Raw genomic sequence first — 13,990 nt, 5'->3', positions numbered from 1 at the left:
GTTTTCAAGTATGTGTAAATAATGACTAGGCTGAATCGGTTTGGCGGGTCGGTGACCTGGTTGAGGGCGTGCCACCATACCTCGGCAGGGTCGCTCATAATACCAACCACGGGTTAGTATTGATATAGTCTGTCATACAGATGCTGAAACAAATATATCCAAGAAAGCCCATGCAAGTCTAGAATATGTGGCAAGTCTAGATTTCCACAGTTTCTGAAAATGAAGAAAATCTCAGGCTCCTTTTCATTATATTTTTTTTATTATGAACTGTTGTTTCTGTAAAATATGTTCATTTCAGAGACTAGTCGTAGTCTAGTATTGATATAGCTGGAACATTGCTGATTCGGACCTCCTGGCGACTGTTCACTTGTCTCTCACAATCTGGCACCTCTATAAACAGGAAATTCTATCCAATGTTAGAATAGACATGTATATATATACCTATGTATATGTTTAAACCATATTGTCTATATATCATATACCACTTTGAATTTATTTTACACGGCCAATGGCCTATATACCGAAATAAATTCTTCTATACCTCTATAAACACATGTTCAAGCTTGAGACCTTCATGCAGTCGTATATGGGTGAGTTTGGGTTTTTTTAGTGACCGAGCCTGGTTGTACAACTCTTGTAGCAATATTCCGGGTGAATACAGTATCAACGCGTACACATTAGCCTATACTCTCGCCAAACATGGAGATGCTGTTATATGGGCTTTCACCCACTGATACAGTGGATATGTTGTGACGTTTCCTGTCATTTCACGTCGTGGTCTGTCATGATGTGTCTTCCGGCTTGTCATGGTGTTTAAAGTGACTTGCGTGTTGTAGCCTGTCATGCTGCCGTGCTGGCGCCTGTGTGTCGTGTAATAGCCTGCCATATTGTAACCTGTCATGTTGTCGGGTTGTTGCTAGTCATGAAGCGTCATGTCCGCCATGTGCTGTGGTCTGTCACGTTGTGTCGTGTTGTGAACTGTCATGCTATGTCGTGCTGGGATCTATCAAGCTTCCTGTTGTGGCTTGTCATGCAGCGACATGTCATGTTCCGCACTTCTGTACCCTGTCACATGGTCTGTCATGCTGTGTCGTGTTCTGGCGTGTCATGTTGTCATGTGGTTGCCATGCTATGTAGTGTTGCAACTTGTCATGCTATGTCGTGTTGTCGCCTAATTGCTGTCTCGCGTTGTGGCCTGTCATGCTATGTCTTGTTATGGCATGTCATGTTGTCATGTGGTTGCCTGTCATGCGATGACGTGTTGTGACTTGTCATTCTGTCTTGTGTTGTGGCCTGTCATGCTATGTCGTGTTATGGCATGTCATGTTGTCATGTGGTTGCCTGTCATGCTATGACGTGTTGTGACTTGTCATTCTGTCTTGTGTTGTGGCCTGTCATGCTATGTCGTGTTATGACATGTCACTACTGTCGTATTGTAGCATGTCATGTTGTCATGTGGTTGCCTGTCATGCTATGTCGTGCTGTGGCCTGTCATGCGATGTCGTGTTATGCCATGTCATACTGTCGTATTGTAGCATGTCATGTTTCATGTGTTTGCCTGTCATGCTGCGTTGTGACTTGTCGTGTTGTGGCCTCCCATGCCGTGTCGTGTTGTCAACAGTTATGCTATTATCACCAGTATTTTCTTCAGTGAGAGCAAAGCCAAATAACACTGCGAACATAAGCAGCTTATACCATGTCTCTCCCCTGGGCCACCCAAGGGGTACTCGTGTATATTTACAATAGGCCTTGACAAATACATTCAGAGGTTAACACATAATATCAAATAGAAAGTGGTCAGATGTAACACATGTTATATATGGAATTACCATTTCTCTGTAAGGTACTCAGAGTCTGGGGGGTTGAGCCCTATCTGGGCTTCGAACCAACACTCTCAGAGTTTACTGAGAAAGTGTCATACCAAATATAACATTTGACCACTTTCTAAATGGCTTTGTATAGTCATGGCTTTTGTCCGTGGGAGCCTTGCCAATTTACTCGTCAGAGAGGTACACAAACTACTGATCAAGAATACCATTTGCTAGACTTCCATTTTTGTGGCTGAGTTGCTTAGATCGCTGACTTTGTGTGCTGGTAATTAAGTGCATCGAGTATTAAATTATGTACACTACTGATAAAGACTAACAACAAGTAAGACATACGTTACATTCAGCAGTATATATATTATATACATTCTTTCTGTGTCACATATCAGTGTTCCGGAGCTATCACGGTTTTTACCGTGAACCATTTATCTATCTTTAAATGACATTTTATAAACAAACGTATGAAAGAAGTCTAATCTGACCCAGCGATGTCCACAATTCAACAAACACCGAGAATAAAGGGGTTGAAATACATCAACCCTGTCTTGACCCTATTAAAGAAATAAAACTCTACTAATCCGCCGCCACGTATTTGTACTTTTTATTCACCTGACTATAACCCAACCACCAGGTAGACCTTAATCTAATAATCCAGTGTTTATACCTTTAATACCGTTATATAATAAAGCGCTCTCAGAATCGAGCACGCCCACACGAGGCTCCCATATGCCTGTTAATAATATATAGGAATGACGAGCAAGTCGATAGGGACACGGTGTGTGACTGCTAGCAAGTATAACGACTGCATGGTACAAGGACCGGGTGTGTTATGGACAGATTTTCTTTCTACCATTGTTCATGGTCCTTTCAGAGCTGACCCTACTATTTCTCCTCACTAGTCCTGAACGCCGCGCCGCTCATTGTTTGCTTTGAAAGGATTCGATCTGCAATTGACAACCAATCCGATTCCCTGTGAAGCCTGCTTTCGATTGCTTCGATCAGTGACGCATGACAGGTCGCTGCTTTTGCGTCTTTGGAACCTTGCGGTTTGTGAAAATGCTTCAGACATTTGGTGGAGTTTACACGCGATATACTTGACAAGATACAGATGTTAACAATGGGAAGTTTTGCTGTAACAAGTTCTCGACTACCGTCAGTCTTCAAAGGTGAGTGTCAACTTTTAGCAGGTGTCCTTCAGACATGTTAACCAAAACACAAGCAAACAATGTTCACATGCCTTGTCAACAGCCCCTGTACATGGCGAAGTTGTTTTCATAAATCATCAGTCAATTTAAAGTTCCATTTACCAGAACAGATCCAGAATACAAGTTACTGAAAGTTGTCCACTGTTAAGGTACTTTGCGTGAGTATGTAATATGCGTCAATCGACTTAAGCAAGCAGCTTCTTTAGAATGAGTTCGATATGCTATTGATTCTTGTTGTTTTGCCCGATCTCCCGTACAGAATAACAAATACTTTTAATGCATTGCATGCCTGTTTCCGTAGCACAGGCATAAACTGAGACCTTACATAATTCAATAAACACTCCACTAGTTTGATAATAACGCTCCACAGGCCACGGACAACTCAATAAAGGAAGCCTAGATCTTACCAGGCCGTTGAACAAGTAAATGTGTTCAGGTATTGTACTACACATTGCCTATGTTTGTGAAATGTTAAACGAAGCTTTCGAAGGACTACCGTAACACATCTACCCCCACCTCAGTACAATATTCACAGTCTGATGGATAACATATGGCGTTCTTACGCTAAAACATATGATTATATTTATATGTTAAATAAGAAGTTAGAACACTAACACGTGGTTTACTCCCTACCCGAGGCCTCATGGCCAAGTTTACAATACATACGATCACCCACGGGCACAAGGACAGGTGGGACAAATATTACACTATTTTAGTATTTGTTTAATACATTGAACTGGCATTGATAACCTAAACGGTTTTGATGTGAATAAATGATTACCTTTTGTTCGCGATGGATACATGTAATTGTGCCCGTCGATGTAAAGTTTCCCCTTTCCTTGTTAAATGGACCAACCAAGACAATGGTATTCCTCTTCAATTATATTATGATCACATACACTGTACTTACAATGTTTAAGTGGATACCATGGCTACTGATATCTATATCAGATTCCATCATCATGGTATAAAGGTTGGCTTTCACACTGCACATCTGCTTTTGACAAAGGTTTCCCAGCGAGTACATCGGTACACACATATCTTGATAGTCTTAAAGGCCTTCAGATATGCACCTGGAAAAATAGCAAATTAACCCTTTAGTTATTCTATCCAATTTTGAATTATTAACGTAAGACATTAATCTCCTTTTGAGGAATTCCTATGATGGCACTGATACTTACAACACTGCATATTCCTGGAGATGGTTGCATGTCAGTCATGAGACATATCGTATGTTGCAAAGAGGCGGAGGAAGGAATGAAAGCGCAGTTTATGAAGTCTATCGAGTCTGGACATGCATTCCAGTGAAATATCATGTGCATCGATCTCAGTAATTTGGAAACAATGACGTTCATCAACGACATCAACGATCCCGACCACCCCATCCCGTAAGTCGCCTCATACTTCTAGTAGGGGACGAATGCTGAAAAACACGTCTTACCCAGACCTCTTACCTGTTACCTCTTACTCGATGTCTGTATTTTATTATGATTATGCAAACAAAATCAACTGTTCATTGAAGAAAAATTAAGTAAATGGATTATAAATCCGAACGTATATGGTAAGCGAGAAAGTATATGGTAAACGATGCAAACATATTTCCTGTTATCAATCTTAATAATCATGAATTCTGTTTTGACATATATGCAAAATATGTCAACTTACTCGTGAACTCCTAACACCGAACTGAGTGAAGTTATAAATTTGCATAGTTTGTTTGTTTTTGTATCCTGTTTGAATTTGTGAGTTAATATCCCGCAGTTTAAGACTTGCAAATAGGCATGCATCAGGTCAGGTGTAAAAAGTGAGCGATGTTTTTAATTTGCGCCTTTATAACGAATAGTGTTGTATTAGTCATGTGATAGTCATGTATTAGTTGTTTGTAAGTCATTTTTTTCTCACACGTATGTGTCATGTGTTTGTCATGGATAAGTCATTCTAAAAAGTCAGTTAAGAAATAGAGTCATCACCTTGGTTCAACTAACCAGAACGACAGCACTACTGTACGGCGCGTGAAAATAACACATGGAGTCACCCAAGGTTCAGTGCTGCAATCCCCCTTCTTATAAACCATTCTAAATCACACTGTAAACTATACTTATACGTAACTAATACACTAAAGTCTGTGTCCACGACATGTACAAACTTACAGGTATATTTGTATGTGCGTTACCGGGTAAGCATTTACGGGTATTATCCTGTCATTCTTGTGATACAAAATCAACTGTGAATTTTGTACACATGAATATTAATTTAGACACGCACGTCAGTTCCTCTAAGCCTGTTTTAAGGAGTAATCGAGGCACCATTAGTGTGTTCAGCAGGGACTGAAAAGCATAGGCTCATCGCAATTGTGTATTGGTGTGCGTTTGGATTACAATAAGTCGAAATAATCGCCACAGCCGCTTAGATTCTTAACTTGGTATATTCACTGGTTTGTCAGATTGGGCGTTAGCAACCATGAATTTGACCACGTGTAGGTCGTGTCTGCAGGTGTAGGTGTGTTGGGGATTGAGTTGGGTGTGTATGTGTTGATGTGTTTTGGGTGGAAAGGGGTGGGTGGGGGTGGCATGGAGTGTTAACATTACACACAGGTGCTGAAATCCCCTTACAACAGTTTGACACATGGTTAGCTTTTGCTTGAACGATTATGAGTTATGAGAACGATCATGCATAAAGCAGACAAGAATTTTACCCTAACTGAAATAATACAATGAAGTTCATTCCACATACAGTGGGTCCAGGAGCCGCTGATGCCTCAGTATTGAGACGCTGCAACTCGCTGTACAGAGTTGCGTCCCTTTTCCCCAAATCGGAAACATTAATTTTGAGACCTTTCTTGGGGCTTACCTCCCATAATTAACTGAAACACCGTGATATAAGTGAAAGCAACGTGACACCCATGTCACAAACCCTGTGAACCACCTGTGGGACCAGTGGAGATTACGGATGAAACAGTCGTTCCTATGCAGAAACGACCCGTAAAGATCCGGGTAAGAATTGGCCTTCATAACCCATGCTTGTCGTAAGAGGAGACTAACGGGTACGGGTGGTCAGGCTCGCTGACTTGGTTGACACACGTCATCGTATCCCAGTTGCGTAGATCGATGCTCATGCTGTTGATCACTGGATTGTGATCACTGGTCCAGACTCTATCATTTACAGACCGCCGCCATATAGCAGGGATACTGCTGAGTGCGGCGTTAAACAACAACCAACCAACTATGCAGGAACAGTCGTTCCTCCGCAACCTATGCGTGGGGAATGATGCACCTTAATCTATAGCGTGGTGAGGTTCAGTGGTGAGGTTCAGTGGTGAGGTTCACAACCACGGATGTAATATGGACAACGCAAGAAGCGAATCTATTCGAGGATTCGAACCATGGTGTTCGTTTCCTGCACGCCCAAGGGTCGCAAATCTGCCCTCTGCCGAGCCACCCGTTAGGCCGCTTGACCATACTCAGAGTGTCAGTGATAGGTAATTATCCCCTCACCTTTCAGTACTACCTAGGCCTCCTGGCGATAGTTGACAGGGTCAGGTAATGTTTCCAGTATGTTGACACTCATTTCACCTGATTGATGTATCTGATAACCCTCAGGCCATAGAGTAATAGAAGGCACATCCGCCCCAAAGTCATATCCGAACACATGTGGCAGAAACGGTTAACAACAATATATTATTGAATTTTCCTGCTGTCAAAGCACCGCGGGTTCACTGCCATACAGAATATCATTGTACACGAAATCACTCTCCTACCCAGAGTTCCATGCGGCCAGCAAGCATAGTTCCTCTGCCACAGGCCAGAAAGATGTGACGATTCGTCACATGTTGTACCGTCCTTTCAATATAACGTACATATTTCTTAACTCTTTAATTTTTGACGAGTCTACACATCTAATTAAACACCTTTGATAGAATGGTGTAGTTTCACTGTGAAAATATCCTAAAACGTGTAACACTATTTCAACTGCGTAGCGGTCCTCTGTTTACATAGGTTGTACGGCTCCACGTGCTGTCATCGAAGCCGACGGAGAGCAAACTAAATATCTAAATATGTACCGTCATAAATCTTACTGTCGTAGTTGGGGAAGAATATATATGTAACAATGTAAAACATTGTGAAGGGCGCGCCGAAAACTTGCGTAAGGCCGGTCTCTTCTTATTATGAATATGCGCGTTTGTTTACAAACAAGAGAAAAGTCCGGTCACGTGATATGCAAATTAGCCTGTGGCAGTGATGTTATGCTGAGTCATCACTGCGCCGGAGTGTGACACGAAATATGTAATCTAATGTGAAGCTGTTGAGTATTCACACCTCGATATCCGATAGTGGTCATGCAAGGATCTACGCTGCTTTCAACACTATTTCAATCACTGTCACCTGAATATTGAATGAAATCAAAAAGTAATAAAGGTATTGGACGCTTACTATTCTGATGGAATCAAGGAACACCTTAATACTGTAGCTCAAACCTAGTAATATATTAAGAGTGAATTCTGATTCGAACCCATGATCGTAGTTTTAGGGTACGTTGTATTGACTCAATCCGGAAAGTGCGGCTTTAAACTCAGGAATCAATTATGCTTCTAGGTACAATAATATTTGTTGACCATTTATCATTATATGTGTATATGTAAGCTTCATTGAACGGTCTTTCTTTACATTCAGTTCTCAGTATTATAGTATACATGCCCTAGTTTCGATTACCAAAGTTGAAGGGGTCGTTAGGTTGTGTTGGAAGCTTTCCTTACAAAACGAAATCGTTTACTGGACAAATATAGGGGAAATGTTTTGATGTCTGTGAGGAACATGACGTTTCGTACTGTATTCATAAAATTAATACTAATGGTGATGATGATGATAAAGATGATGGTTATGATGATGCAGGAGTAAAAGTGTCCTCCGAAAGTTCATGTTCCGCATAATACAGAAGTTTGCATCCATAATTTCCACCCCAACACCCCCATCTCCTCACCCCCCACGTGTTTTACTTCTAAATATCATTCACAAATTTGTGGAACAGGTAATCTAAAACAAACTGAAGTTGTTTGGCTTATCCTCTAATAAATAGTTGTATTTGTTTAGCACAGACTAAACAGAGCATTCTAGCTCATGCAAAAATGCCATTATGATAAAAATTAAAAACATGATCAAACCCCAACTTTACTTTGGCTTACATACACCGAACCTCTCCATCTTGTTCATCTCTGTGTTCCACAGCTGATATGATCTGCTCCTTTAGACAGACAGGACAATTTGTGAAATTATTACTTATCTTAAGCATTGAATAATATACATGTACTCATTCTGTTATATATTGAGTGACTACCGATTGTCTTTTCAAAGAAATTGAGTTTACACTAACAATAGATCTTAACAGGTTGGTTTTAAGCTTATAACGACACCACTGTAGATGAAGCCTAAAGAGATTAGTCAGAGGGTCAGATTACGAGACTCGTCTTCGATGGCATTGTTCCTCCACATGGGTCAGATGCGTATCTGAATGTGTTTGTTTTCAGTCCAGATGGAGCTGACCCTACCACTCTTAACACCTACAATTTAGCAAACGCATTTCTATAACGTTAAGTATGTGCATATGATGCAATTCCCTATTTTGACTTGTAACGCATAAACCCGTGCTTGTGTACAATTGGCGTGCCATTGCGTGTGTTTGTGACTGTGCCATCGCTGGTACAGGATCCGCTAACCTGCCGTAACTATTTGGTAGTGATTCACCAACACTTGGCTGAAGTTAGAACCGTGGACCCTGCTTTTAGCGGAGATATATGTAGCTTATGGAAATACTTTCGTCGCTTTTTTGACATACGTTTCAACATCGCAAGCAGTAGTTTCGGCGTCGTTGCGAACCTTCTTTGCTCGTATCAATCTACTCACACAAGACTTTACAACAGATTTACTTTATATGTGCGTCTTTGTTTTCTTCTTCCACTGGAGCTGATAAGGTGAGTGGGTGAGTATAGTTTTACGCCACCTTTAGCAATATTCCAGCAATATCACGGCGATGGGCACCAGAAATGGACTTGTACCCATGTGAGAATTATAACCCGGGTCTTCGGCGTGACGAGCGAACGTTTTAACCACTAGGCTACCCCACCGCCTGGGAGCTGATAAGCAGCTCCATCTTCAATCACTTCAGAAACACCTCACTGTCATGGCTCCAATCATCTTCTCCAGAATACGACCTTCAGCTATGCATACTTAATAACGCATTCTGCTAACATATTTTCTCACGTTCGGGTACAGTGAATCATACATTCCTGTGATCACACGACACCAGAGTTTGACGTCATCGCATTCTGCCTCTTCCAACGAAGACAATAGGTGTTATCAAGGCTGTTGCATCGGGTAACGTTCACACAGCTGTAGCTGTCCCATCTGGTGTACTTCGACCCCCCAATAATTGAGTGTCATCGATTTATCGGTGACACTGGTATCCGTGCTGCCTTAAGCTTCTTTTCTTGTGTTGTAGGGATAACGGTCATGAATGAGTGAAGGCGTTTTGGCTTGTGGTGTGTTTGTTTCTGTCTTTCTTAAAGCATGGGAGGGAGCAACGACGTCGTCAACGATGGTAGGGTAGCTCGTGAAGGCGTGTACCCGAGTCCCTCAAGAACTAGGTCAAGCACCCAAATGGGTCCAATGTGTGAGGGACAAATTTGCTTGTCTGGATTAATGCTGTGTGGCCCGAATAACCCATATCAATCAGATACACATACACACGCATGCACGTCGTCATATGAGCGAAATATTCTCCAGCGCGACGTTAAACCCAAGTTCACCTCACTACATCTACAACTACCACCACCAGCCTAGTGGCTAAGGCGTTCGCTCGTCACACCAAAGACTCGGGTTCGATTCCCCACATGGGTACAATGTGCGGAGCCTATTTCAGGTGATATTGCTGGAATATTGCTAAAAGCGGCGTAAAACCAAACTCCCTCACTACCACTACTACTACTACTACTACTACAACTTTAATTTTTTAATTGCTATATCAGGGTCCCGATCCACAAAGCGTTCGCAGCGCTACGACATTCGTAAGCCTATGATAAACTATAGAGTTACGACAGGTCGTAACGTTACGAACGCTTTGTGGATCGGGCCCCAGCACTGTAAAAGTTGAGTCAATAACGAAGCATACAACTTTATTGATAACAACTCCTTGTTTTCACTTTTAACTTGATAACGGTGTAAATATCTACACCGAAACGTCACTCTATGCAATAACAACAAGTTGTTGTCCATAAAGTTGAATCCTCTATTACTACCTGCTGCTCTGTCGAGTCCTTAGCTTGGATTAAGCCTGCTTGCCTGAAACATGAAACTGAAAGTTTTCCGTTTGCTACTCAGGACGCTTCCCATTCGTAACCAGCAATGTGCGTGTTTGCTTTAAAATGTAAATTTAAAATGTATTAAATACCTTAAAGCAGCTAAGTTCCGCCATCGCTGTACAGATGAAGTTCAATACATTTGCATTCAGTTCATTAGTTTTGGTCTCGATAAAACCTCATCAACATTTGAATAATAACACAAACCTGCTAAGACATTTGATGGTTATTTGCATAGAATATTATTGATTTGTTGGCGCTGAATCCTTCCCGGTGTGTTTCCCTGGAGACTCAACAGTAACTTGACACGCTGCCATGTAACTGACACTTGCATCCCACTGATCTGTTGATGTTTGATCGTCTTGCTTACTTCCATACGAGATGTTATGAACGGTACGCTGAATACAAATGTCGACGGATGTTTATCAAGTGCACTTAAGACAAGAGACAAAGGCTTTCGTTAACTCACTGAATAGAATTATAAACAAAGAAAAGGTAAAATCCTTTCAGAACTGCTAGGACGTTAATGAGTAGAATACGCACAATGCGTACGATTGAGAGCGACGAAGTACCCGTCAATGTTTCATGTAGCCTGCATGGTGTTATAAATACAGGTATATAAGCGATACCACAAGTCATACCTGTTTACTGAGTCATTAGAATGACTGAAACTTGATATGATGTTACATTTCCGCCGCGTTTGTGGAGCACCGAGATTGCGGGCATTGCAGTGCTTCCCACGGGCGTCCATGTCTCTTCCATTTCAGACGACTGCCCCTTGAAGTTAGAGAGAGATAGACGAGTATTATGACGAAATCAGTCGCACAGTACCCGTCGTTCGGAATGCGTCGTGCTAATCTTCTCCAGATTGAATGGTTGGATTAGAGGTGAGGTGAGGTGAAATTGGGTTTAACGTCGTGCATGAGAATATTTCCCTCATATGACGACGTGCATGCGTGTGTATGTGTACGTGCGGCTGCTTGTACTGGTTCATGGCCGGGAAGGCTAAAATAGTGACACTTCTCGGTTCAATGAGCGTAGCCTTCCCGGTACTTGCAATGCATTGTTACAGGAGAATACGAACGAAACCAAAACTTTTGATATGTTGTAAAGGACATTCTAAAAGTCACCTTCCGTGATTAAAATTGAACAAAAGGTTTTTAAAATAGCAATAAAAAAACCAAAACGTACTCGTATTTCCGCCTATTACGGAAACACCCGACAGTTAATGAGCAGAGGGGGTATCACGTGACCTGACGTCATAAGTGCCTGTTGCTGATGGCTTCCTCTTTGATTTTACCTCACAACTTAACAGTGTCCGTGGATGCTGAAGCAGTAAAAGATGTTCCTGATGTCATTTCTGAAATGAACAGGGCGCGCCTCACTCGGAGGCTCTGACCAATTACAAAGAAAACAGGATTATCAAATATTTACAATTGGAAATTCCCAAACATGCCCAAAACCAAGTTCATACAAAAACATTTTAACACTACGTAACCATGATTTATAACCATTATTTTGATCATTTAAACATAAACCATAAACGGCCCGCTGTATACAGTTGTCACTGGGTAATAACTTAAACCAATAGCGTAACACACTGATGTACCTATTTATATACCTTATATATACCTATGTAGATGATTTGGCATTGATGCGTCTGCAAAATTGTGAATTCTTCAAAAATTCAGAACATTTCACAATACTTCGCCATACATCATAGTAGAGGTAACAAAAGTGTCGAATAGTATACACAAGGTTTTCAGTGAAAAGTTGATATCTTTAAGACCTTTGCCTGCTAGAGTTCTATAAGCTTGTGTAAAGGAGCCTGTGTAAGAAAGCACTATATTTCCCCCGGTCGAAGCACTATATTTCCCCCGGTTGAATCTTCCCTCCTTTACAAAAACCCATAATTTTATTTTTGTCTACATTAACGTTAAGGCTCCAGTCGGTGCAATAATTGGAAAGTGATAGCTCCCTTGGAAATTGGAAATCCGAAATATACATTTTAGCCTTCCCGGGACATCTGAAAAATACATTTTAGCCTTCCCGGCACGACACCCTTGTACTAGCCCAGACTTAAGCTGGTTTTATAGTGCTAGCCCACTGAGATACCATGCCGCAGTGAAGCATGAATACCCCACTCAGACACATTATACTGACTCCGAGCCGACCAGTCCTTGTTGTATCCATTAATGCCGAGCACCAGGCAGGGACCAACAAGTACCATATTTTAACGTCTTTTGGTATGACGCGGTCGGGGATCGAACCCGCGACCTTCCGCTCTACACCACGGAGGCGGTCCGATTGGATTAGAATGATCAGACACATTTGTAGTTTCATTAAACATTTCGCTCTGATTTGTCTGTGGAAAACTTTCGGATCTTTGTGTAGCAAAAGGGAAATCTGAGATATGATATTAATGAGATTGCAGAGAAGACAGAATTTCTTGCTCAAAGTGTACTCTACAAGAACAATTATGATGACAGCATCGACGATGGTAATGACTATGTCAACAACGATGATAAAGGATGATAATCATTATCATTAGTAGCATCTATGAAGTAGCCAATAGTATTCCCAATGTAGCGGATAATAAAAATATTGAATAACAATAACTAAGAATAACTGAAAACGTCAAATAGCACTTCGATGTTACAGTGTTATTTTGCCTACGCAATTTTCGAACTGTCAAAATCGGACTTGAATTAGCCATGTCAATATTTTACATTTGTACATCACGTTGATGGTTTAATCAGAATCTAACTAGATATTGAACACAGTTACTTACTCAATACTTAAACGCTGTACAGATTGTATATTATATGTGTGGAATGAACAGTGTGCTGCGGTACAGTATGACACTGGGTCTGCTCTTGGTTAGGAGAGAAACCCGAAGCAATACTCTTGTTTGTGATGTATAATTGTAAACTGCGTGGCAAAAGAAAGTAAACTGTTTTATGTAATTCAAAATTGAAACGCGTTTATCAAATTGGATTATATCCATTAAAGAGTTTGTGAAAGCTGTGACTGATTATCTTAGTATTAAGCAAATTAGTACAAAGAAAGAAATAGAGCTAACTGAATTGGCATACACACGTCTCCAACCATGTTTGAAATGTAAATGTTACGGAAAAAGAAAATTGTTCTCAACAAAACAATGTCAGTCATCCATCAGCCGTTTAGTATTGGATTTCATTTTTCATATTCTGAAGTTTTAAATAAAAGTAAACTTTTGAAAGGCGACCAGCACCACACTTAACAAGAACTGAAGAACCATAAACCATGTCATGTTGTTATGCTAGGTCAGCTAACGATTGGCACTATCTCTCGCTCACATTGGCACAGTTACCTGCCATGGCGGAAGTCCTGATAACGTCGACTGCAATAAAGACCTGTGCACGACCGAGACGGTGCAATTCAAAAGTACCAAGGCATATCGAAGTAGAATGGACAATTTGTGGACCAGGGACATTCTTCTACGTCATAGTCTTAGAACCGTAGCTGCTTCTATCCCGGAGGCGTGTTAATGTTTCATAAACCTGAACTTGCCAAAAAAATGATTGTGTCTAATTGTTGTTATATACAATACCGACTGGCCCGTGGTGGTC

The 13,990-nt window shown here is 41.2% G+C and overlaps 1 protein-coding gene across 1 annotated transcript in view; it reads left to right on the top strand.

The window, feature by feature from the left end:
- The first annotated feature begins 2,587 nt into the window (after positions 1–2,587).
- LOC124283623 (tolloid-like protein 1) overlaps positions 2,588–13,990 on the top strand; it is a 31,426-nt gene continuing 20,023 nt past the window's right edge. Inside the window, exon 1 of the mRNA XM_046719612.1 lies at positions 2,588–2,992. Coding sequence (XP_046575568.1) covers positions 2,935–2,992 — 58 coding nt within the window. The 5' untranslated portion in view covers positions 2,588–2,934. The remainder of the gene's footprint in view (positions 2,993–13,990) is intronic.

Source organism: Haliotis rubra, unplaced genomic scaffold (assembly GCF_003918875.1).
Source record: "Haliotis rubra isolate DU_JTF1 unplaced genomic scaffold, ASM391887v1 Scf319, whole genome shotgun sequence".
NCBI lineage: Eukaryota > Metazoa > Mollusca > Gastropoda > Lepetellida > Haliotidae > Haliotis > Haliotis rubra.
Note: the sequence above shows the minus strand (reverse complement) of the source record. Positions and strands in the feature narration are given on the sequence as shown.